A 24,531-nucleotide genomic window follows, 5' to 3' on the forward strand; every position below is an offset into this window, starting at 1 on the left:
GTTTTCACATGCAAAGTAGTCTTTTATTAAATTATGATCACCTTATTGATAAACTTTGAATTTCTGTCACAGAGTTATTGCCTTAATTTTGAGACTAGCTGGGCAGCTAGGTAGCATAGTGGAGAGAGTGCTGGGCTTGGAATCAGGACCTGAGTTCAAATTTGGCCTTAGACACTTAATAGCTGTGTGACCCTGGGCAAGTCACTTAACTCTGTTGGCCTCACTTTTCTCATCTGTAAAATGAGCTGGAGAAGGAAATAGCAAACCGCTCTAATATGTTTGCTAAGAAAACCCCAAATGAGGTCATGAAGAGTCAGACATGACTGAAAAACGACTGAACGGCAACTGAGACTAAAATAAAAATGAGTGATTGGATGTAAACCTTTGTGTCTGACAGTACTTTGACACAGGAAAGTAGGCAACATTGTCTGGATGACATAGTAGCTGTACATGGGATTGCAGGCAGTTAACTAGAAATGACAGGTCAGATTAGGGCCTTGCATTCCTAAATTTTTGGGGTGTGAGATGCACGTTTCCTTACCCACTGTTGGGCATGCCATTGAATCAGTGAGTGACTGACCAGAATTGTTCAATACATGAACGTTAGGAGTTGCTGTTCATTTTGATACAACTGCATGTAGGAGCAGAAGTGAAGATTCCTCCAGTACTTCCATGGATTGAAATAGAATTTAGACAGTGTAATCAGATCACACATTTTAGATAGAACTAATTTTCTGTTCCCCAGTAAGCTAGTATAGAATCCAAATCTGAAATTGGTAAGATAACACAAACATGATTCAGTTACATAATGATAAACCCTTAAATAGAAATAAACTTGGAAGGCAACTTTTCAGTCTTAGAAGATTTTAAAAATACATAATTCTTCTTGAATCATGTAATTGGTTATAAATTACTTACATCCAAATTATTGCTTCCCCCCCCAAACATTAGGAAGAGTCATTTATCATCCTCAGGATTTAATTCCATAGAATATATAGTGTAGCTTTAAGAATTTAGATATGTAAAAATAAGCATCACATTATCAGTCACGCATACCTAGTAGAATAATTGCTCATATTCAGATTTGGTAGAGGATGAAGATAATTTTAGATTGTAAATTTTGCATTTTATAATAACAACAACAATAAATAGCATTTATATAGTGCTTAATTATGTGCCAGGCACCGTACTAAGCACTTTTATAATTACTATCTTGTTTGATGCTTACAACAATCCTGAGAGGTAGGTGCTATTATTATTCTCAATTTACAGATGAGGTAACTGAGGCAAACAGATTAAGTGACTTGCCCAGGTTCACCCAGCTAGTTAAGTGTCTGAAAGTGGATTTCAATTTAGGTCTTGCCGACTCTAGGCCCAGTGCCCTATCTACTGTTCAGTCTTGCTAGGTAGTAATTATTCTTCACGCGTTAATTCTATTTTAGCTCACTAGTAGAACCTGAACAAGTCATTTGTGTGTGCTAGGTAAGGCTTGAATCCCTTAAATGCTTTGTGCTTTCATATATTTAGCATAGCTTATCTCACAATATGCCTTGGAAGACAAAATTTTCTAGCATTAGAAAAATATTTATAAAAAGGTAATATTAAAAATGTCCCTCTGCTTCTGGTGAAATGAATGATAACTTTGCTGGCCACCTAGTTCTCTAGTGCCATTGCCTCCTAATGTGACATTGTCATGACAGCTTCAATCAGCACTTTGAAAGAAGCAGGGTCCTTCAACTTTGTGCACCAAAGTCATCATCAAGAATGAAACTGTTGGGGGCAGCTAGGTGGTGCAGTGTATAGAGCACTGGCCTTAGAGTCTGGAGGACCTCAGTTCAAGTCTGGCCTCAGACACATAACACTTACTAGCTGTGTGACCTTGGGCAAGTCACTTAACCCCGATTGCCTCACCAAAAAAAACAAAAACCAAAGAAGAATGAAACTATTAGAGCCTTGTAACCTGGATGATAGTTATGACTGGATGCTATTAGAGTCTTGTGGGGGAATAAATATAGCTTTACTAGTTTCTGTGATTTTTCTAGATCGTATTTAGTTACCAAGAACCCTTGGCATAATAATATCAGCAAGTTGACATTTGTTTCCTTGATATCCTTACTTATAAAAGAGGAAAGAAGAGGTAAACTATTTAGCTGTAAGCAGATATGTGTAGTTTTAATAAAATAATTTGAATCGATTGGTTGATGGAGTGGTAGATAATTTTATTGGTAAAACTGTTCCCTTTGGTCAAGTAAGATTTCTTTTGTCAAGTAAGATTCACTTAATTTTTGCAGAATGTTTAGTTTACCTTAAGGGGAAGAGAATAAGCATTTATATAGTGCCTCCTATGTGTTAGGCACTGTGGTAAGTGTTTTACAAATATTATCTCATTTGATCCTCACAACAATTTTACAGGGAAGGTGTTGTTATTATCATCCTCATTTTACAGTTGAGGAAACTGAGACAAACAGGCTGACTAGCCTTCAGGTCCTTTACCTACTAAGTGTTTGAGACTGGATTTGAACCTAGTTCTTCCTGACTCTAGACACAGCACTCTATTATAACATCTAGCTGCCTCAGGAAAACCAAAGGTGGTCCTAGTATGTATTTCAGAAAAGCATAAGGTTTATGTTAATTAACTGGAGATTGTTCTTCTCTTTTATATTAAATCTTTTTAATGAATAATTTAATTGACTTTCTATTCAATGTAATTCAGTACTGTTTATCTGTCTATGCAGTTCCACAGTATTGATTGAGAGATTAATCCCTCACCATTCACTTATTTAGAATTTATGTTAGCTGTTTCTTCTTCATGATTCTTAATGTCTTTTTTGCCTTAGTTTTTCTAATTTTTTTCCCCCCACAGGTTACCAGTGATTTCTTAAGTACTACATCTCTGATAGCCTTTTCTTTGTGTTTATCTCCTAGAACTTTTGTAGTTTTTAATTACGTTGATCATTCCCTCCTTATAACCTTAGGGATCCCCCTTTGTCTCATGGCAACAACCCTTCTTTCCTGGTCCTCTTTTTAATTTCTAACTACTTTTTTCACCTCTCTCCTGCCTGTGAAAAGTATGACTGTTTCCAGTCTCTGTCTTGGGCCATCTTCTCATTGCCCACTCATTCACTCATGTTCCTCTCTGTTCTTTCTCTCTTGAAGATCTCATCAGGTCTAGTGGATTTAATTATTTTCTGGCAGGTGTCTCATTTACATATCAAGTCCTAATCTCTATCCTTAGCTCCAGCCTCATATATTCAGGTGCCTGTTGGATATCTCCACCTACTGCCTTCAATACTTGACACTCAGCATTTCCAAAACCTGAACTCCCATCTCCTTGCTAAAGCTTTACCTCTTCTAAACTTTTCCATTTGTCTTGATGACATCATCTGGCTCTTTGTTTACATTCACCCAGCCACTACCCTAGTTCAGGCCCTCATAACCACTTGCCTGGACTGTAGTACTAGCCAGGAAATGGGTCTCCTCCTTTTCCTTGTGCCAAAATAAACTTTTTAAGGCACACGTCCAGTATAAGATACAAACTTTCAGCCTGGCTGGCATTTAATTCTCTCTCTACTAGCCTACCTTTCCAGCCGCATAACTCTCCATGTACTTTTCATTCTAATTTAGCTGATCCTCAAACTTGACATTACATCTGAGATCTCTGTGTGTTCTTTCTAAGCTTAGAATGTATTCCTTCTGCATTTCTACCTTTCAGATTCTTTATCTTGCTTGATGGCCCAACTTAGATGCCGCTTTTCTGATACAGTCTTCCTTGTTCTCTTCTACTTGCCCCCAGTTTTTTTTTTTGACTGGGCAATGGGGTTAAGGGAACTTGCCCAAGGTCACACAGCTAGTAAGTATCAAGTGTCTGAGGCGAGATTTGAACTCAAGTTCTCCTGATTTCAGGGCTGGTGCTCTATCCACTGTGCCACCTGGCTGCCCCCAACTTGCCCAATTTAAGTATTTTGAAGTATTTTAAAGTATTTTCCCCGTCAAATAGTATCATGGTATTTTGTCTGGATCTCTTCTTTGCTTCTATTACTGGCTACCTTGTATTATTTTATTATACTTATGTGCATGTCTCATCGTCTTCAGCAGAATGTTTTTGAAGTCAGGGACTATTTTGTTTTTTTGCTTTTGGAATTTGTATCATCTCTCACAGTGAGATATATAGGAAGCATATAGGAAGCACTTAATAAATGTTGAATGAGATTCAGCTATCCCTACATTCCCAATAACACTTTAGCTAATCACAGGGTAGAGGAGGACACATTTGAATATTATACTCATAGAATTTAGGGGAAGAGTATGGTCGGTGGAAATGAGAAAGGATAAGGAAGAAGTTATCATGTTCAGTAGAAGGAATTCTGAATTTGGAGTCAGAAGGCCTGGGTTTGAATCATGGCTTAGCTGCATATGATCATATGCGTATGACAGCAGATGACGTACTTCACCTTTCTGCGCCTCAGTTCTCCTCATCTGTAAAGTGATGGAAATGGAGTAGATGACTTTCTAGATCCCTTCCAGTTCTAAATCTGCTCCCTTGTGAAGGGAGCAAGCATTAAGAAAAATAGATGACATTTATGCTCATGAGACTTCTAGGAAGTAGCAATCTAAGCGTGTTTGGCCTTTAGAACATTTTTTTTTTCTTTTTAGAAAAGCTACATAGATGTATGACACATGATTATTTAGGCATCTTTAAAAGTTGAGGTCTGAAATGTTCCTATATTCTGAGAAATACTTTTAAACACAAATTATAGAATGAAATATATATGTATATGTTTCTAATTAAGGATATGTTCATTCTTTTTTTTTTTTTTTAAAGAATGGTTTCATCTTATTTAGTACATCATGGGTACTGTGCCACAGCAGAAGCATTTGCCAGATCTACAGACCAGACCGTACTAGAAGAATTAGCTTCAATTAAGAACAGACAAAGTAAGAACTCAGTGCAGTATGGTTAATGTTTTATTTAGGGTTTAAGTTTCAAGCTGTGTCATTTTTGTGAAGTTTGCTTCCAATGCTTTTCATTTTAAATTGTTCATTTATATAATTTCAGAATAATTTTAGATCCACAAAGTTCATTCTAATAAACATTTTGATGGTCAACTTCAGAGAGAATGAATAAGAAAAAGAATTGTCATGTAATTCTGTGTATTGATACAAAAATAATTTGCAAAAATTTTTTGGTAAGAAATGTCTCCCTAAAAAAAAAAAGCAAAGAAATGTCTTCCTGATTGATGGCCAAGCCCTTTGTACCTACTTGCAAGGAAAAAAAATCATATATTCTCTTAACTTTGAAGCCAAAAGATTCTTATGTAGAAGATATTAAAAATAAAAAATGATTTAAATAATTGGTGGGGACTGGTGCTAATGAAGCCAAAGTTGTTACGTCTGTTGCTACAGTGGCAAATTAGTTTAACTTTAATGGTCGTGGACTATATCAGAATTTGTTTTATTTGTAACAGAGGCAATTTGACATGAGTATACTTAACTGCTTTTGAAAAAAACTGCTCAGTTTAAAGCCATATTAATGTGTAAAGCTTAGCTTATTTTTTTAGACAAGAATCAGATAAAGGATTTTATTTGTTTTATGATTCTTTAGTTTCCATAATTACACTTGAAACTGTAGTGTTTACTTAGCATTTTTCATCATTATGTACATTGATCTATATTGTATATATTGAACATAGGTGTATGACTTTCTGTTTTTTGATTACATGGGCATAACCAAATATAATAGTGCCCTGACAAGTATTACTTCAAAATAACATCATTCTAACATTTTAAACAAAAAGTACTATGGTGTTAATCTGGCTGAGACAGTCATATTTTTGGAAGAATGAGTTACTGCATGAGCCCTAGTATAATTAATATCTCTTAATGTTGGTTTGCTTATTTGTCACATTGCTTACTAAAGTATTCAAAACATAATTTCTATGTAACTTAGTTTCCCACCAGTAATATTGTTTTGCCTAAAATAATTTTTTTAAAGTGAGCCATTTAATGTTATTCTTCATGGTATGCCTATATCCCAAAATGTGGCTTCTCCTTTCTATTTGAGACCAAGGCTTTCAAGGGAGATATAGAAACCTATCATTGAGAGTAAATAATAAACAATTACTGCAGACTTTTAGGTACCTGGCTTTTAGGTTTTTAAAAAGTTAACTTTTTACTTCATTTTAATGAACAGGAATTCAGAAATTGGTATTAGCAGGAAGAATGGGAGAAGCTATTGAAACAACACAACAGTTATATCCAAGTTTACTTGAAAGAAATCCTAATCTCCTATTCACATTAAAGTGAGTTTCTCATAGGTGATTTGATGTATAGTACTGCAATTGCTTTAAATTTAATTTTGCTTTTGTTTAAATATTTGTAAGATTCTTCCTTTAAAATGGAATGTTTAAATAATGAAAACATGCATTGTTAAAAAATACAATATTTTGTTAACTGACAATATTTTACTTCTGTAATTCTTCATTGTAAGATCTATAATTAGGCTCTGTATGTCTTTTTTATTTTTAAAATAGCTCCTTGCAATAAATCTTTTGGGACTTCTTTTTTAAAAATTAACCTGTTTCCTCAATATTTTTTGCATTAAAAAATCTTGGTTCTAGAGTTGTATTTCCCATGGAAAATCTCGATATAAGAGAGTAGATCTTATACAGACTCGTTTTGAATGATACTCATTTTCTTGAGACCTTATTAACATCATTCTTAGGCATATGATTGATTTAAAATAAAATCATATTTTGTTATTTTGCTTAACTTAAATCATCTCATCTCAAATTATTGGTTACTTTAACTCCTTTTAACAAAAAAAAAAAAATACCTCCTCTTCCTCCCTTCCCACCATCCCCAGTATTTACATACAATATTGGAAAAATTCTGAAATTTATTTATTTATTTATTTATTTTGCAAAATCAATCACTTAAAATTCAGATCATTAATTAATATGCAGGATGCTGTCAAATACATTGAGATAAAGCACCACGTTTAATGCCTTTGTGTAATATATACTATAATGTCATCTTTCTTTTATTCTTTAGGGTTCGGCAGTTTATAGAAATGGTGAATGGTACTGATAGTGAAGTAAGGTGTTTAGGAGGTCGGAGTCCAAAGTCTCAAGACAGTTATCCTGTTAGTCCTCGACCATTTAGTAGTCCAAGCGTGAGCCCCAGCCATGGAATGAATATCCACAGTTTAGCATCAGGCAAAGGAACTACCACACATTTCCCTGGTGAGGTTCATCTAGAGAACTTGGTATTTTTGCTTTTCCTTACAATTTTTAATAAGTGGGTAAAAAGTACCGTAAAATGTTTTTCAGAAAGTTTCATTTGAAAGTAAACATTAAATGCTGATTTTTAGCCAGTTGGTATTCTTTGGTTGATTTCAACATGGTCAGAGCTCAATGACGTTTGTTGTTGTGGATGTGTTATATACAGACTTAGAGTCAGGAAGATCTCGATTCAAATCCCACCTCAGATACTTAGTTCTGTTACCCTAGACAAGTCACTTCACTCCTGTGCCTCAGTTGTCTTAACTGAAAAATAGGTTTAGTCTAGGTGGCTTCCAGTGGCCATTTGAACAATAAATATATGGTTTTGGGCTTCTTAACTTTGGGGTTGAGAGAGTGAAATGTCTATAGGAACATTAATATATAAATTGTCATTAAAACAAATTGTCATTAACACTTATCAGTTGAGTGGAGGTGACAGTTTATTGATTTCCCTACCCTCCCCCCCCATTAACAAGCAGGGGGGGTGGTAGAGAAAGACCCTTGTAACAAATATGCATAGCAAGTAAAACAAATTCACAATGTCCATCCAAGAATGTATGGGTGTGGTGTGTGTGTGTGTGTGTGTGTGTGTGTGTGTGTGTGTGTGTGTGTGGCTTTTATCTGAAATCTTGTCATAGTGTAACAAAGTGGGCCAAACTTTTTAAGGGTATGGGTTGTCACTTAGAAAGTATTTTCAAGTTACATCAGCTGGATCTGAAAGTAGTATCTAATTAAGGCTGAATTTTATCTTTCCATTTATTTTGTAATAACCTAGATCAAATGGCAGGGAACATCTTATTTATTTGTATGTGTCATATAAAATCCACCAAAATCCATAGTAAAATGTTACAATGCAATCTACCTTAAGCATATACATCTTTTGAATAAGGTTGCCATGTATTTCGCTAGAGAATATGTACTAATATTTTGGATACTAACGTGTTCTGACGCATAGGAAACTCACAATAAATATTAGAATTTCTTCACCCCCTTTCAAAAAGGTTTGAGTTCATTAGGAAAATCACCTTTGTTGTCAGTGGCTCAGTTCCCATGTAATATAAAGATTACATAATATTTATATCATTAAATAAATCTGTTATTTATATGGTGCCTGACCTAATAAATGCTTTTTCATTTGTTATTTGAGATTTTTATTGTCTTGTGCATTATGACTAATACAGATTGTGGAATGTTTTGCTAATTAAATTTAGACCCTGACCACATAAGCAAATTAAATTACTTTTTTCTTTTATTATTAAATCTTTTATTCCTCTTTTCTTTAGGTTTTGAAAGTTGTAGTAATGGAGTAATATCAAATAAAGCACATCAATCCTACTGTCATAGTAAACACCAGTCAACCAGTTTAAATGTCCCAGAACTGAATAGTATAAATATGTCAAGGTCACAACAAATTAATAGCTTCACCAGGTAAGCAATCACTCTAGGCTTTATAGCTTAGTTGCTAGTAGCAGAATATTAAAAGTGTGGTCTTAAGTGGTCATCTATCCGTACCAGGAAAAAGGCATCAAGGATCGGGGAAGAAGAAACAGAGCCTGAGGCTAGAGAGGGATGAGTGAGAACATAGCCCTTGTGGTGGTGGTGCTGGTGGTGGTGCTGGTGGTGGGTGGGTGGATGTGTCTCCCTCTGTGTCTGTGTCTGTGTGTTGTGAGAGAATCAGAGTCATGCTGAGCCCTAAGAAAGGTTAATTGACTTAACCAAGGTTACGTCTATTAAGTAGTCACAATTAGGCATTATTAGGCAATAGACGCTAGCCTTCAAACCTAATACACATTGATTATGGTTTCTGTGGGAAAGTGTTTCATGGAATACAACAAGATCCTCTGTTACCATAGGCAAGGAAGATTAAGCACCAAAGTAGAAAATGTACTGAACAAACAAAATCAGGTGACCTAGGTTCTAGTCCCAGATTGACCCCTGAGTAGAAAGGAGACATGTTCTGTCTGCCTTAATCAAGTTTGAGGCAGCAGCAGAATATTGGATTAGATATCCTGAAATTAAGCAGATCAACAAATGAAAAAAGGAAGAAAAAATGTGAATACATTGTTTTGAGATTTCTATTAAAAAATCAAATTGGAAATAGTGATATCGGATTATTTCCCTGTGGAAAAGGGCAGAGGAGAAGAAGATTTGAGAGGGATCAATTCATAGATTTAGTTGATTCTGATATCAAGTAGAATGGAAAAGTACAATTATAAAGGATAGTTTAACGTCAAGGTTTGATAGTGCCATGGAATTTAGGTGGCTTAAGAGACGGTGCTAACGTGCTGGAAGGATGAGATTTAAGTAGAAACCCTGAGACTTGACTACAGGTTGGGTTTGTTTGTTTTTTTTTAAGCCTTTTGAGGGTCTTTTGGAAGAAGGTAAAGAAAAATATTAAGCTATTGAGAACATTTTGAGGAAGAAGACGAATTCGAGCAGTTTAGATCTAAATGTGAGAAACAAATAGCTTTATAGGGGTGGACTTTTGAGAATAGAGAATAACTGCATTCTGGGTAGGGTGTGGAAAGGAGCTAGAAAAATGAAGGGATTGATGGCGTTTCATGTCGTGGCTGGTGGTTTGTTGCTAGGTAGGAACAGAAAAGTATTTTTTCATTGGTGTATTGATTATTGTGAGGGTTGAATGAGAATGTATAGGAAAATAAATATTTTGAAAAAGAAAAAGCTTTTTTTTTTCTATATATACTTTTTTCTTTCTTTCACATAAGTCTACGTCATCTGATAGGAGTCAACCATGTATTTATCATGAACATATTAGTTTTGACTAAACACCTTTGTAAAGTTGTGCTGTATTACATTATGAAGTAACATAATTAGAAGTATGGTTGAGCGAGACTGTATTTTAAAACTTTTTACAAGTATGTAATTTCTTGTAATTAGGTTTGTTTTTTCCTTTTGCAGCAATGATGTAGACATGGAAACTGATCACTATTCCAATGGAGTTGGAGAGACTTCATCCAATGGTTTCCTAAATGGTAGCTCTAAGCATGACCACGAAATGGAAGAATGTGACACCGAAATGGGTCTGCAGTGATATTTCTTGTATTTTTAATAAAAATGGTAGCTGCAAGGTTATGTTCTTGTTTGTGCTCATTAACAACTGACAGACACAAATTGAATTTACAGATGTGTGTTTTTTGGATTTTAAAGTAATATAGTTTACTTAATCTGGTTTTTTGAGGGGGATTATTAGAGGAAATTGAAGAATACAGAAGCGAGTTACCATTCTCTTTCAAATAATTCCTTTGGAAATAGATTGTCTAATACTTTTCCTTACCAAATAATTTGGGGCTATTCCTAAGTAATTTATTTTTCTGGATAAAATTATTACATCTATTGGCAGTAGTGGCAGTTTTCAAATTAGTGTTAAAACCTTATGTGCATATGAAGGTAGGGGATGTATAAAGTCCTGTTTATTTAGATATAATCCAGAAGTCAAAGTTGGATAGGGATAGTTTTTGTTGGCTTTTTTATCCCCAGCCAAACTGAACTCCCTATAATAGAGCTGTCATTCTAAATCTTAATAGCATGCTTAGTTGCACTGTTCTGTTACCTTATATTGCAAATGGTACCACACAGTTCAGTGATTATCAGAATTCTCCACAGTTGGGAGAGTTAAAATTATTGAAGCTTTTAAATGATTTATTCAGCAGAAACTCCATGGCAGCATTGGATTTCTTCAGTATGTTGAGGTAAACACATTTATTCAATTGTTAGTAAAGAAACAAATGTTTCTAGAGTGTTTATAAGGAAATGTGCTTTTTATAAATGCAAGGATATGTATTACCCTTTTGAAAATAAACTTATTAATAAAGAACTATATACCTTTTTAAAGCAAAAAAAAGTAGTTTAAAAGCATCTGCAACTTCTATTTATGTTAATGATGGAATCAACTTTGGAAGAACATCTTTTATTTTAGAAAGTGATTTGGCAATTAAGATAATTATTGTTGAATCATTTTCTTACATGACTTTTCATTGTTAAGATATATGGCCTTAGTAAAGACTTAGTGAGATTGTTCAAGGGTTAAATAGTCCACCTCTTGATTTACAGAAATTTGATTTTACCTTGTTCTCAATAGTTAATTCCATTATTTCCTGTATAGTATTTAGAGCAGCCTGACATATAATGTGACCTTTTTGATTTAATGCTGCTTGGGGACTTTAAAAGTAACATTTTCCATTATGCCAAGTTTTAGTCTTCTGTTGCCCTCTTATAATTTACCTGTTTGTGTATTTTAAGCTTTTGTAACTTGGAAAAGGTAAAGATAGTATTAGAAACACAGCACACCATAATGAGATGCCCAAGGGTTACATGGAAATCAGGAAAAGGAATTTGAGTCTCCTTGTCCCTAATTCATGTTTATTATTTGGATTCTTTGCTTATTTTATAAATGGATAAAATGTTAATGTTCTAATGTTAAATGTTAATTGCACTATAAAGCTAGACATCTAAGTCAGACTTCATTAGTATATATTTCTTAGTTGAAATATAAGGTATATTTCATGAGTGGAATTGTCTTGATTATATTGTCATTTTGATTAGGGTAATAATAGGTTTGATTTTTTTTTTTTTTTTTGGTAATATTACTGACGGAAGGTCATTATTTTGTAGAAGTTGATTCAAGTCACTTGAGGCGACAGCTTTGTGGAGGAAGTCAAGCAGCCATTGAAAGAATGATCCACTTTGGAAGAGAATTACAAGCTATGAGTGAACAACTAAGGAGAGAATGTGGCAAGAACACTGCAAATAAAAAAATGTTAAAAGTGAGTTGTTTTATCTTTGGGTGTCAGGGTAGGGAAAGCATTGTAGTTGAAATTGTTGGTAAGTTTTGTTTTTTAAAAAATTTCTCTCAGTGGCACCCTGTTAGTTGAGAGTCAAGAATGGTTTTATTGAGCAGCATACATAATTATAGCAGGTAAGGGAAGAGGTGTATGATTTCCTTTCCAAGACAGAATGCAGGTAAAATAGAGGACTTAAGATGCCAAGGCTTTTAATTAGGCCCTCTTTCATTAGCGAAATATTAAAAAATACATAGTTGTTATCTAGAATGAAGGTAATGAGCAAATGGGCATAGTGTCCATAAATAAATTTACATCTTTCTTGAGTTGTGTTAACAGGTTGTGTTTCTTGAAAGTACAGGAGTTGTCTGAGATCAAACTGGCCTTGTAAAATTTTCATGATCCTGTGAATTTTTCCAAAGTTCTCTCTCAAACCTGTGAGTACATGAGGAAGGAAATAACCATATCTATGCCATAACCATGACCTCATTACTTCTGTACCTCAGATTCTCTCTATCATCCTCACTCTCAAGGAATTAGCCGATTCTCTCTGAACCCCTCTAATTGTTCCTTTGATTCCATCCCCTTTTGTCTCCTGGGAGCTTACCCCTTCTATTGTCCACTTTCTCTCATCATCAGTCTCTTTATCCAGTGGCTTCTTCCTTGCTACCTACATATCTTCCCCAAACTCAGAAAATCTCCACTTAACTCTGCCATCCCCTTAAGCAATTGATGATATCTTCTTTTTTTTTTGCCAGACTCTTAGAGAAAGATGGCTAGACTTTTTCACTTTCCATTAAATTCTCAAATTCTCCGTACTACTTCTCTGAAATTGCTCTTTCCAAAGATACCAGTAATAGCTTAATTGCTGATAAATCCAGTGGTCTTTTTTGAGTCCTTACTCTTCTCAACCATTCTACAACTATTGACATGTTTAGCCATCCCTCCACTTATGTGCTATCGGCTCTGTGGTTTTCGTGACATAGCTTTGTTGTAATTTCCTTCCTGTCTGGACTGTTCCTTTTCAGTTTCCTTGATCATTATTTATGTCTTCCCTTCTTTTTTTGTGTTTTTACCCCAGGGCCCTGTTGTGAGTCCTGTTCTCTTTTCTCTCATGGGGATCTCATCAGCTGTGACTGACAAATCCATATATCCAGGCCTCATTTTTTCTCTTGAGTTCTATGACTACCAGGCTGCTGGACATCTCTGCCTGGGTGTTCTTGTTTCTGTCAAGGCTATGCTACTTCCAGTAACCTAGTTACATGGTCCAGGAGTTATTTGTAACTCTTCATGCTCTCTTAGACTCTTCATAGCCAGTCTATTGCCCAGTCTTGTGTTTCTGCCTGCACAAATGGTCCCTTGCGTCTGTCATCTCTTTATTTCTACTCAGACCACAACCACTCTCTTTGTGGCTCTTGTCACTATTAGCCCGGCCTACTGCAGTATCCTCCTGTTTGGTGTCACTGAATCAAGGCTCTGATCTATTCAGTGTCTCTCCTACATGCCTGCTGAGCTGATACCCTTTCAGAGCCTTTAATTGCATCTAAAATCAAATACGTTTGACATCTTTTGTAATGTAAAACACTTCACAATCTGGCTCCCATTGATCTTCCCTATCTGATTTCATCTTATTTTTCCCTCATGCACCGTGTGCTCCCGCCAAACTATCCAACTTGCTCTTTTCTGGTCGTGACAACTCCATTTTCCACCCTTCCCTTCTTTTGCTCAGGCTGTTTGCCCGTATGTGGAATGCTTTTCTTGCCTCAAAATCCTTAGCTTATTTCAGAGTACAGTTTAGGGGTCCCCTTCTACAGAAGCACCAGCCTCATCCAACCCTGCACTTAGTGCTTCCTTTACCATTGCTTTGTATTTACTTTGTATCTATTTTGCATATTTACTTAACTATGTACTGGCGGCTCCTTGGTAAAAGTCAAACTCCGTGAGGGTGGGAGTGATCTGTGTATAACCTTTCTTATACTAATGCATAGAATAGATACAGATGGAGCAGTTTGTGTTTAAATTGTTGAATTTAATTCAGTTATGGAGCATCATAGCTATGTTACTTCTTTCTTCAAAAGAAGAGGAGGTGTGGTACCAAGGATGCCCCATTATTCTTTGTTAAAAAGAAATTATTGGTCACTCTTTGCATCACCTTAATTTTGAAGTGTTTCCTTCCCTTCTTCTTTACTCAGTCAGCCATCTTTGTAACAGAATAAAAAATAGTGAGGGGAAGCAGATCAGCAAAACCAGTCAACATACCAGCTGACTCGTAGAGTGTGTGCCTCATTTCATCCCTGCAAATGAAGGGTAGGCAGTACATTTTTTCTAGCTTTTCTCTGGGGCCAAACTTGGTCTTTTATAATTATATACCATTGAGCTCTTTTTCTTTCTTTCTGTGTGTGTGTCTGTGTCTGTATTTTCTCATGATTCTGATAATGTCACTCTAAAGTTCATGTAAGTCTTCCCATACTTTTATAAAATTTTTCATATTCCTTTTTGAGGTAAGGCAGTATTCTGTTAAATTCATGTACCACAATTTGCTTAGCCATTCCCCCATTGATGGGCATCTACCTTGGTTCTAGTTCTTTTACTCGTACAAAAAAAGCACTATTATAAACATTCTGGTATATAGGAGATCTTTCTACGTTAAAGGATATGGGTATTTTTTTTTAGTGTAATTCCAAATTGCTTATAAAGTCAACAGATAACATATAATTCTTACGGTTTGCTGAGTGCTTTACATGTTTTATCTTATTTCATCTTCATAGCAACCCTGTGAGGTGTAGGTGCTATCATTATCCTCATTTTACAGGTAAGGAAAAAGTCTGAGAGAGTTTAAATGACTTGGCCAGCTAACATGGCTGTAAGTATCTGAAGCAGTATTTGAAAACCAGATCCTCCTGATTCTCAAGTCCTATGTTCTTTTTAATGCAATATATTAGCTCTTTAAGGATAGTCCATCGCAGTCAGGCATTGGTACTTTTCTTATTTATCTAAAAAAGAAGATGAAAAGAAAGTGGTGAATTTGTTGTGACTTTGAGACTGACATCTGGAGGGTAGGGAAAAGGAAAAGTATATGCCCCCTCCTCTTGACCCTGAATTTGATAAAGCAGTTCCCTATACTACCAAATGTTACTGAGTCCCAGTTGTAATAAAATGAGTACAAGATGGGATAAATGTATGTTGACCCAGGACATGTCCTGGAAGATTTTATTTCCTAGTTTTGTTGTAATTTGCTTGTTTATCCTAAAAATAAAATATAGAGAGAGGCATCTATTATTTGATGATTATTGTTTTAACAAAGTATTTGCATTCTGGTCTTCTAAAATGACTCTGAACTTAAAAGCTGTCCTTGTTGAGAATGTGGTGGGGATCTCCCAGGCCCTTATTTTATAGATGAGAGTAACTGAGGCCCAGTAAGGTTAAGCACCTTGCCCAAGGTCACACAGGTAGTAAGTGTGGGGTGCCAGTTTCGAACCAACTTCCTGTGCTCCCAAAATAGATGTGTTTTTCCACCATGCCACACTGCTTCAACAACCACCTGTGCTGTGGTACTTGAGTAATAAGTAAGACCTGGATTCTCAGCAGGAAAGTAGCACGAGGACCCAGAGACTATAAAAGGCTCGCCTTTTCTTTCAGACTTCTTGGCTTCATGCATATCTGAAAACAACAGACAAGAAGACAGAAAAAGAAAAAGAGTGACATATCAGCAGGGGTTGAGGAGAAGCAGATCACAAAGGCAGAGAAGGAGACAGACAAAAGAAGACCTCCTGTAGCCCCATAGCTACTGAATCCATACCCTTTGGAGGCATAATACATCTCAGTTGTATGAAGAGCTATCTGGCAGATTTCTTGAAATTTGAGATCTCTAATGTGTGTCTGTTCAGAGTGGGGGAAGTCATTGAGGTGCTGATATAGTTCTGTGCTATACCTCAATAAAAATAGAATTTTTTTGGGAGGGGGTGCCATAAATAGGGCAAGGAAGAACCAAGAAACCACCTGTGTTTTTATATCAGCCTGCAAAGAAGTGTACCTGTCACCAGTTATCAGTACTGTAGTTCAGTATCTATATCCCATTATGTTAAAATGTTCACACTGATACAAGTCAAAAAGGAAAAGTTTATATATATTCATTTTTGTACAAAAAGTAAATCAGCAGTTATTTGGAAAAATAATTATTTTTGTACAGTAACTTGCTGTAGAGAAATTTAGAAGAAACTGGAGGAAAACTTTTATTAGGTAACAGTGCTAAGAAGACCTCTGTTACTTAGGTAACTTAAAGATGTTCTAAAGCTAATCCATAAACTTCTGAATGATTTTTCATGAAAACATATGAGGTTATACTATAGTTTAATTTTTAAAAGAGATTAAATGAAGGTAGAGGTCATTTTGTCTTCCTTTTTGAGTTTTGATTTGGCTTTTTTATTGTCTTAGTATAGATTACTTAAAATATTTTAAATGACAGACTTCTAAAGATATTTTAAGACCACATCCAAATTGCAAGGATTTTCAAGAGCAAGAACTGGAGGGAAGGCAGAGTGCAATTATAAAATTCCTTTGGATTTCCATTTCAGTGTTGTTGAGCTACCATTTTCCAGGAAGCTCAGAAGATGGCATTTTGTATCCTATTCCTATAGATTGAATTGCAGAAAATTGACTTATTTCTTCATTTTGATGAAGAAAGTTAGGTGCAAACTATTTTGAAGAACTCCCATCATAACTCCTCTCCCTTCAGTATTCTATTTAATGTCTTTCAGTTCCCCTACTTTACTTTTGTCTAGATGCAGGTGAGATGGGTAGCTGAATTGGCTCTGGGTTGTGAGAGGTGGGAGGCAGCTTGCTGGTGAGTAGCTGAAGACCTAGGCATGGGCAGTGCTGGGCAGGGTAGCAAGGGTTGGTCAGAGGGGCAAGGAGAAGCAAGGAATAAGGGTTGCTTGGTACTAACTAATACACTGTTAGCAGAGCTCTGATTTATAAAACTGTTCTAGGAAACAGTTCGGGATTATGTAAGAAGTTCCCAAACTTTACAGTCTTTTGATCCAGAGATTCCACTACTGGGTATATCCTAAGAAGGTTAAAAGTAGAAACAAAGGTCTCATATTATTCCTAAATTAAATATTCTTAGCAACACTTTTTGTAGTAGTAAAAAACTACAAATAGCAAGTGTCAATTGGTTTGGGAAATTGTTGGATAAATTATAGTATATAGAATATTATTAGAAAATGGCATTTTATTATGCTTGTAAGAAATTATAAATATGAAAAGGTAAAGAATTATGAGAAGATTAGTGTGACTCGATGCATAGTTCAGGAAGCAGAACTCGAATATAATGACCACAATAATGTAAGCAAAAGATCACTAATATAAAACCAAACATAAGTTTTAATGACTAATCTTTACCCTAGGAAAAGTTGAGGGATTGTGCCTGCCTTCTTTTCTTGGAGAACTGGGGGTGGTAGGGTAGAGCGTAATATAGAATGTTGCATAAACTGTTATGTGTTGGTAGATTTTGCTTAATTGATTGTCTTTTGTTACAAGGGAAGGAGGGCAGTGTCAGTTGGTGATTTTAGGGAGATGGTATGGCAAGTAGTATAAGGAGAAATAACTGACATATAAAACAGCTTCAGTAAAACTTTGAAGAATTACTTGGCTTTTGAGAGATCGTAGAAATAATTTCACTCTTTGGTTTTTCTTTTAATCTCTATAATCATAGAGATTACAGATTTAGAGCTAGAAAGTATATCAGAGGTCATTTTAGTCTAGCTCCCTTCATTTTATACATGGGGAAACAAGGCTGTGAAGGTCAAGTCCTTCATTTTAGCCTTTTGAGAGGTGAGGGTGGGAAGAAGGTGGTAAATTCTGGATGATTCCTATCTAGACATTAAAAAGAGTGAAAAATTTTGTCATGCATGAAAATAGGCTTTGTACCACACTTATTCTAAAAGTGACTTGATAAAGGTTAAAGGCATAAAAAAACCCTAGAAAGAAAAGTTAGAATAGTATACAGTGTAATGTTCACATACATATTTATTAAGAGTAAGCAGTTTACTATTGATCATTTGTTACCAAGGTAACAGATTCACAAAGTCTTAAGATCTAGAGGACTTTGGAAGTGTCACGGGCCTTTTTCTAACCTCTGCAAAGGAGGAACCTGCCACCTCCAAAAGCATGCCTAATCAAAAGGGAATTATTCCTTATGCCAAGTTAAAATCTGTCCTTAAGAAATTCTGCCCATTGTTCCTAGTTTTTGGGTTGAAAAATGAATAATTCTTTCAGATACTTAAGATAATTTACTTAAATCTTTTCTTTCCAAGTTAAACATTCCCAGTTCCTTCACTTGATTGTTTTGGGGCATGTTCTCTAGTCTATTTGCCACCCTGGACAAGCTCTAATTTTCTAAAATGTAGTAACCACACCTGAACCACCAGTCAGATGTAGTAGCTAGGTGGCTCAGTGGATAGAACGTGGGGTCTGGAGTCAGGTAGACCTGAGTTCAAATATGGCCTCAGACACTTAGTAGTGTCTGAGTGTGACCCTGGGCAAGCCATTTAATCTCTTTCCTTATCTGTAAAATGGAGATAGTAAATGTATATAATGCTAGCTGCTATCATTATTGTTTTATGGACTGATGAGGATAGAGCATAGCAGAACAATTCTGTCTCCCTCAAACTGTTGTATTATAAACCTCCTTACAGCCGCATTACTAGGAAAATGCTGGCTACATATATTATCTCTATTTCATCTTTTCCTGTTCATGTCTGATCCTCTTGCATTTTGGCTTCCATCATCACCACGTGACTGAAAACTGCTTTCTCAAGGTTATCAGTGTCAGTCATCCTTCTTGTTCTCATTACAGTCTTTGACTCTCCTGAACAACCCCTTCCTTCTTGGTACTCTTTCTTCATTGGGTTTTTATGAACCCCCAGTGGTTCTCTTTGTACCTGTCTGACTGGTCTTTCTTGCTCTCCTTTGCAGAAACATCATCTGTTTTGTGTTCCATATGTAGATACACCCCAAGGCTCTGTCTGTGCTGGGCTTTGTTTCGTTCTCCATGATCTCATCAGTTTTCATGGATTCGGCTATCATCTCTTTGCAGATTACTTCCATATCTGAATATCCAGTCTTATCTTGCCTGAGCTTCAGACCTACACCACCATCTTAGACTAAACCTGTCCAAAAGAAAATACTGTCTTTGCACCCAGTTTTAGCCTTCTTCCTAATATACCTCTTTCAGTCACTCAGGTTCAGAATCTAGGTGATATCCATCACCTTCCAGACGCAGTCGATTCCAAGTCCTGTAGATTCTGCCTCCGTGTGTTTTGCCTCTGTTCAAACACCAGCAATTGTGGTTCTAGACTATTGCAGTAGTTTCCTAGTTGGTTTCCTGGTTTCGTGCTCCAGGCTATCTGCTGCAGTATAGTATTCTAAAGTAGAAGTCTGACCGTGTGGCCTCTGTTTAAGAAGTTTCAGTGGTTCCCCATTGCCGTTAGGATGAAATACTCCTTTGTCATGTGTAATCCTTTACACAATGATTGCATTTCACTCCCTCACAGAGTCTATGTTGGAGCCACCTGGCAGGCTGTTCCGCATGCTTGCAATGCTCTTCATCACCTCCATGTCTTGAACCCTTGGCTTTCTTCAGTGTCCACCTCACGTGTCATGTATTTTGAGATCTCCTTCTCCAGTCGTATTTTTATTTTGTATGTAACATGTATTCACTTATCCATGAATATGGATCCTTCTCCCCCCCCCCCCCCCCCATGGGAATGTAAGTTCTTTGACTAAGTTCTTTCAGGCCAGGGGCTATCTCACTTCTGTTTTTATTCTTAGCACCTAGTGAGTAGTTAACCAATTGTTGATTTGAGCCTGTACTTGTGAAGTTGTTTTTTTTATTTTTTAATTTTTTTTGGCTAGGCATGGGGTTAAGTGACTTGCTCAGTCACACAGCTGGTGGTAAGTGTTATGTGTCTGAGGCTGGATTTGAATTCAGGTCCTCCTGAATCCAGGGCCGGTGCTGTATCCACTGCGCCACCTAGCTGCCCCTGAAGTTGTTTTTTTGATTATATCAGTGTACATTTATTAACTGCCTACTTATTATATGTGCCAGGCTGGGGGATACAAAAAGAAGGTAAAAGAAGGTTTCTATTCTCATGGAGCTTACAGTTGAATGAAAGAGACAACATGCAAACACTATATACAAACAATCTATATAGGATAAATGGGAAATAGTTACAGTTAGTCATTATATCTGTTCTAGAGTTTGGCCCAATGTGGTAGCTTCTTAAGATCTTTTCAGGTGCTGGCTCATCTGTTTTGCTCCCCTTCCTTACTTTGTGTTAGCTGCAGATTTGAGGAGCATGATTTATTCCTTCATCCAAATCATTGATAAAAATGCTAAACAGTACAGAGTTCTCCCTTCAAGTTGATATTGAGGCATCAATGACTACTCTTTGGATCCAGGCATTCAGCCGGTTCCAAATCCACTTAACTATATAGTCTAATGCATATCACTTCAGAAATCTGGCAGGAGAGACTTTGTCAAATGCTTTGCTGACATATAAGTATAGTACATTCCTTTGCTCTATCCCTTGTAGTCATTGTCAGAAAGCCAGTTAGCTAATTAGGCATGAAGTGCTTTTGATAAAGCTGTGATGACTTTTAGTGATCACTACTTCCCTTTCTAAGTGCTCACATGAGACTTCCTTAATATGTGCTACAATTTTGTCAGAAACAGAAGTCCAGGCTCGCTGGCCAGAGTTTGCAAAATCTAGCATCCCTTTTCTTGAAAAGTAATATAACATTCTCCAGTTCTGTCATCTCCTGTTCGATGGATGTCAGCAGTCACATCTGCTAGCTTTTTCAGTACTCTAGGATGTGATATATTGTTTTACCATCTCGTTACTTACCTTGGGTTTCTATTTCATGCTGACTAGTTTTGTTGTCTGCTTCTCGATCTTAAGATCGTTCTCTTTAGAAAACAAAACAAAAATAAAATGAGTAGTTCAGCTTTCAGACTGTTGCTCGTTATCATCCCATTTACTCTGAACTGTTTCTTATTAAGTTTTCTTCTTTTTCCCTATGTAGTTTGAAAAACTCATTTTTTTGCCCTTTAGCATTCTTTGCCAGCCTCATCTTTGGTGCTTTAGTGTTACGCAATACTAACAGAACCATATTGTTCATTGGTATTCATTCTCTGTTATCTTCCCATTTCCCCCTATCTTCTACATATGCCTTTGTGTAAAAAACAAAACAAAACAAAACAAAAAAAATTGAAAAATCTGAGTTTGTCATTGTTTCCTGTATATCCATATTGGTTATTTCAAGAAACTCCCTTTTTCTCTAACTCATCGCTCATTCTGCTCTTATCTTCAGAGAATTTCAGTCTTGAGTGTCTCCCATACTCCTTGAGCAAACTTTCACTTCAGATTACTTGGCCACTGGATCCTCTGAACCTTTTGAAATCTGTTTTTTCCTAATCTGGAGTGCTTTTCATACTACACACGTGCCTTTCTTGTCTTGTGCTATCATGGACTATAGTAGAAATGCTTAGTTGCTTTCTAGGTTACTGTTGTTTGTACTTTAGCAACCTGTTCCCCTCACTGACTCTTCCTTCTTCTTGTTCTTGTTCTTGGTTCTTCTTCTATGAAATTTTCATAAATTCTTTACCCTGCAACCTCTAGTTGAATGTAAACTCCTTTAAGGGAAAGGATTATTTTGATTTTGTCTTTGTATCTCTAGTACGTAGCACAATACCTCTTTTTACATAATTGGTTCCTTAAGTAAGTGTTTGTTGAATTGAATGATTAAGTCAAGTCAGATCAGTTGCTTTGCTTTTGGCAGGGAGTATGTATCCACAGATGTCTAGATAGTTGAAATATTTTTGAAATTTATTTCTGTGCCACGTTTCTGATGTTTTCTAAATTCTTCATTTAATTCTTCCTGTATCATTTTCTTTCTATTCTGTGGGGTTACATCTAAGTGTTCTTTACTACATCATTTTCTTGGATTTCTTCTCATGACTGTATTTTTTTTTAACATGCAATGACTTCCTTGTCCCATCCTTCCTCTTAACTCTTTTGTTAAGTAAAACTAAAAGCCACTTTTAGTTATGAGTTCCATCCCACCTCATCTTAGTGATATATATGGTGTCAGATTTGCCTCCTAGAGTTAGGATATTTGTCTGTATTTGTATGTAAATATCTGATGCTATGGGTTTTATTGTTCTCCTCTTAGCTGTTGTTTCATGAGTTGTCGGTTCTTTCTTTTGCTACTCTTTCTCCTATGATTTCTACTTCTATGATTGTACATTTGCTACTCTTTCTCCTCCTTAGGCTCTCATGAGACTGGTGTGATGTTTTTAACTGGAACTTTTTAGGAATATTTCATCCCTTGTCGTTTCTTGCCAAGAGTCTTATTACTTTTTTATTCTCGGCCATGTTATGGAAATCCAGATCACATTCTCAGACTTTGCTTCTTGGCCAGCTGTTCACTTTGAATTTATAGGATCTTTGATCTAGAACTGAAAGGTACCTGCTAAGCCATCTAGTCATTCACCCTTATCTTTTACCTAAGGAAATTGAGGCTCAGGGACGGTAAGTGACTTGCCCCCATGGTCAGACGAGAGCTGGACTTTGAACCTTCACATGGAGAGGCACCCTGGCCTGGTGGTAAGGTGTAGCCAGAGGGAGAAAGGAAGACCTCATTTCATGTTGCATTTTAAACACTTAGGCACCTTAGGTTCATATTCTATAAAATGGGGATAATACGATCTAATACCTCACAGGTTGTTGTGGGGCTAAAATGAGACAATAGGTGTAAAGTGCTTTATGTATTTTATGTTAAGTCATTTTAGTCGTGTCAGATTCTTCATGACCCCATTTAGGGTTTTCTTGGTAAAGTGGTTTGCTATTTCCTTTTCCAGTTCGGTTTATAGATGAGGAAACTGAGCACTTCCTGTATTTAAAGCATGGTACTATAGATGCTTTGAGGATAGAAAAAAATTAGACAAGATCCTTGTTTTTTTTTTTTTTAAAGAAGCTTCTAATTGGGAGAAAGAAAGAACAACAACACGTAAGCAATTGAAGAGAAATAGAAAGCAGTTTAGAAAATCTTAGTAGTTTGAGTATTGTGGGAAATGGTTCACCATTAACAAGTTTTTGGGTTTTTTTTGTTTGTTTTTTTGGTTTTGTTTTGTTTTGTTTTTAGTGAGGCAGTCGGGGTTAAGTGACTTAGCCAAGGTCACGCAGCTAGTAAGTACATGAACAAGTCTTGTGCTCTAGATTTTAGCAAGACCTTTGACAGAGTTGCTTACAGTGTAGATGTGGATATGATGGAGAAATATGAGTTACATGATAGGGGATTCTCTGGGAGATAAAGCTTCTTACAGAGCCAAGGAAAGAAAAGAGTGTTGATTGTTTGTTCCCTCATTCAGTTTAAACTTGGTTTTCTTTTGGGGGCTGGAGAGTATGAAGAGAGGGTTACATGGGGCTACTATTTGTATCAGGATTCCTTTGGATAGAGGGAGAGGAGTATTATAGATTACTTGAACATATATGTCTTGTAGACTCTTCTAGTTCTTCCTTAGGAATCTTATATTCCAAAAATCTCAGATTTCTAAGTTGTAGGTCTTTGTAAAGGTTATATTTTTGGCTGGCATTTTCTTTTAAAAGTATACATTGAATATTGACTTTTTATCCACTTAGATTGATGTCAGTTAGTTAGAACTAGATAGGATTTTTGAAGGTCCCATTTTTTCTTATCTATAACTGAGAAAATGTATAACCTAGGAGATTATAAATAGATAATTTTGATTAAATAAAAAGAAAGCAGTGTAACCAGCGTAGGAGTTGAGATGAAAAGACTCTGTCACAGAGGCAGCTGGTAGCATAGTGGATAGAATGCTGGGCCTACAGTAAACAGGAACTAGTGGAACACCTGAGTTCTAATCTGGACTCAGATACTTACTGGTCTGTGACCTTGGGCAAGTCACTTAACCTCAGTTTCCTTTAGTTCCCTCAACCATAAGATGAGGATGATGATAACCCCCACTTCAAAGGATCGTTGTGAGGTTCAAGTGAGATGTTTGTGAAAGCACTTGGCACAGTGCATGGCACATAGTAGATGCTGTATGGATGCTTATTCCCTTCCCTCTCCATTTACTACCTGTGTGACCACTTAAACTCTCTGGGCCTCAGTTTCTTCAACTGTAAAATGAGGGAATTGGACTTCATCTTGAAGGCTCTTTCCATCTTTAGATCTGTGACTCTGCAGTACCACCCTAGGAAATAATGGTGCAGTATAATGCACTTGAATCAGAGTCAGGAACATGGCTTCAGATTCAGCCTCAGTTTCCTCTGTTGTAAAGTGAAGGGGTTGACTAGATATGGCTTTGAAGGTTCTTTTCTAGCTCTTTAGGTTTTAGACAGATTTTTAAAGAAATAGGAATTCAGAGG

At 36.2% G+C, this 24,531-nt stretch overlaps 1 protein-coding gene across 1 annotated transcript in view; it reads left to right on the forward strand.

The window, feature by feature from the left end:
- The window catches only part of RANBP9 (RAN binding protein 9), an 88,774-nt gene that overhangs the window by 56,400 nt on the left and 7,843 nt on the right, over positions 1–24,531 (forward strand). The window contains exons 7-12 of the mRNA XM_027876868.1: positions 4,823–4,935; positions 6,191–6,299; positions 7,051–7,241; positions 8,564–8,708; positions 10,200–10,321; positions 11,913–12,064. Coding sequence (XP_027732669.1) covers positions 4,823–4,935; positions 6,191–6,299; positions 7,051–7,241; positions 8,564–8,708; positions 10,200–10,321; positions 11,913–12,064 — 832 coding nt within the window. The remainder of the gene's footprint in view (positions 1–4,822; positions 4,936–6,190; positions 6,300–7,050; positions 7,242–8,563; positions 8,709–10,199; positions 10,322–11,912; positions 12,065–24,531) is intronic.

Source organism: Vombatus ursinus, unplaced genomic scaffold, assembly GCF_900497805.2.
Source record: "Vombatus ursinus unplaced genomic scaffold, bare-nosed wombat genome assembly UNPS02000577.1, whole genome shotgun sequence".
NCBI classification, from domain to species: domain Eukaryota; kingdom Metazoa; phylum Chordata; class Mammalia; order Diprotodontia; family Vombatidae; genus Vombatus; species Vombatus ursinus.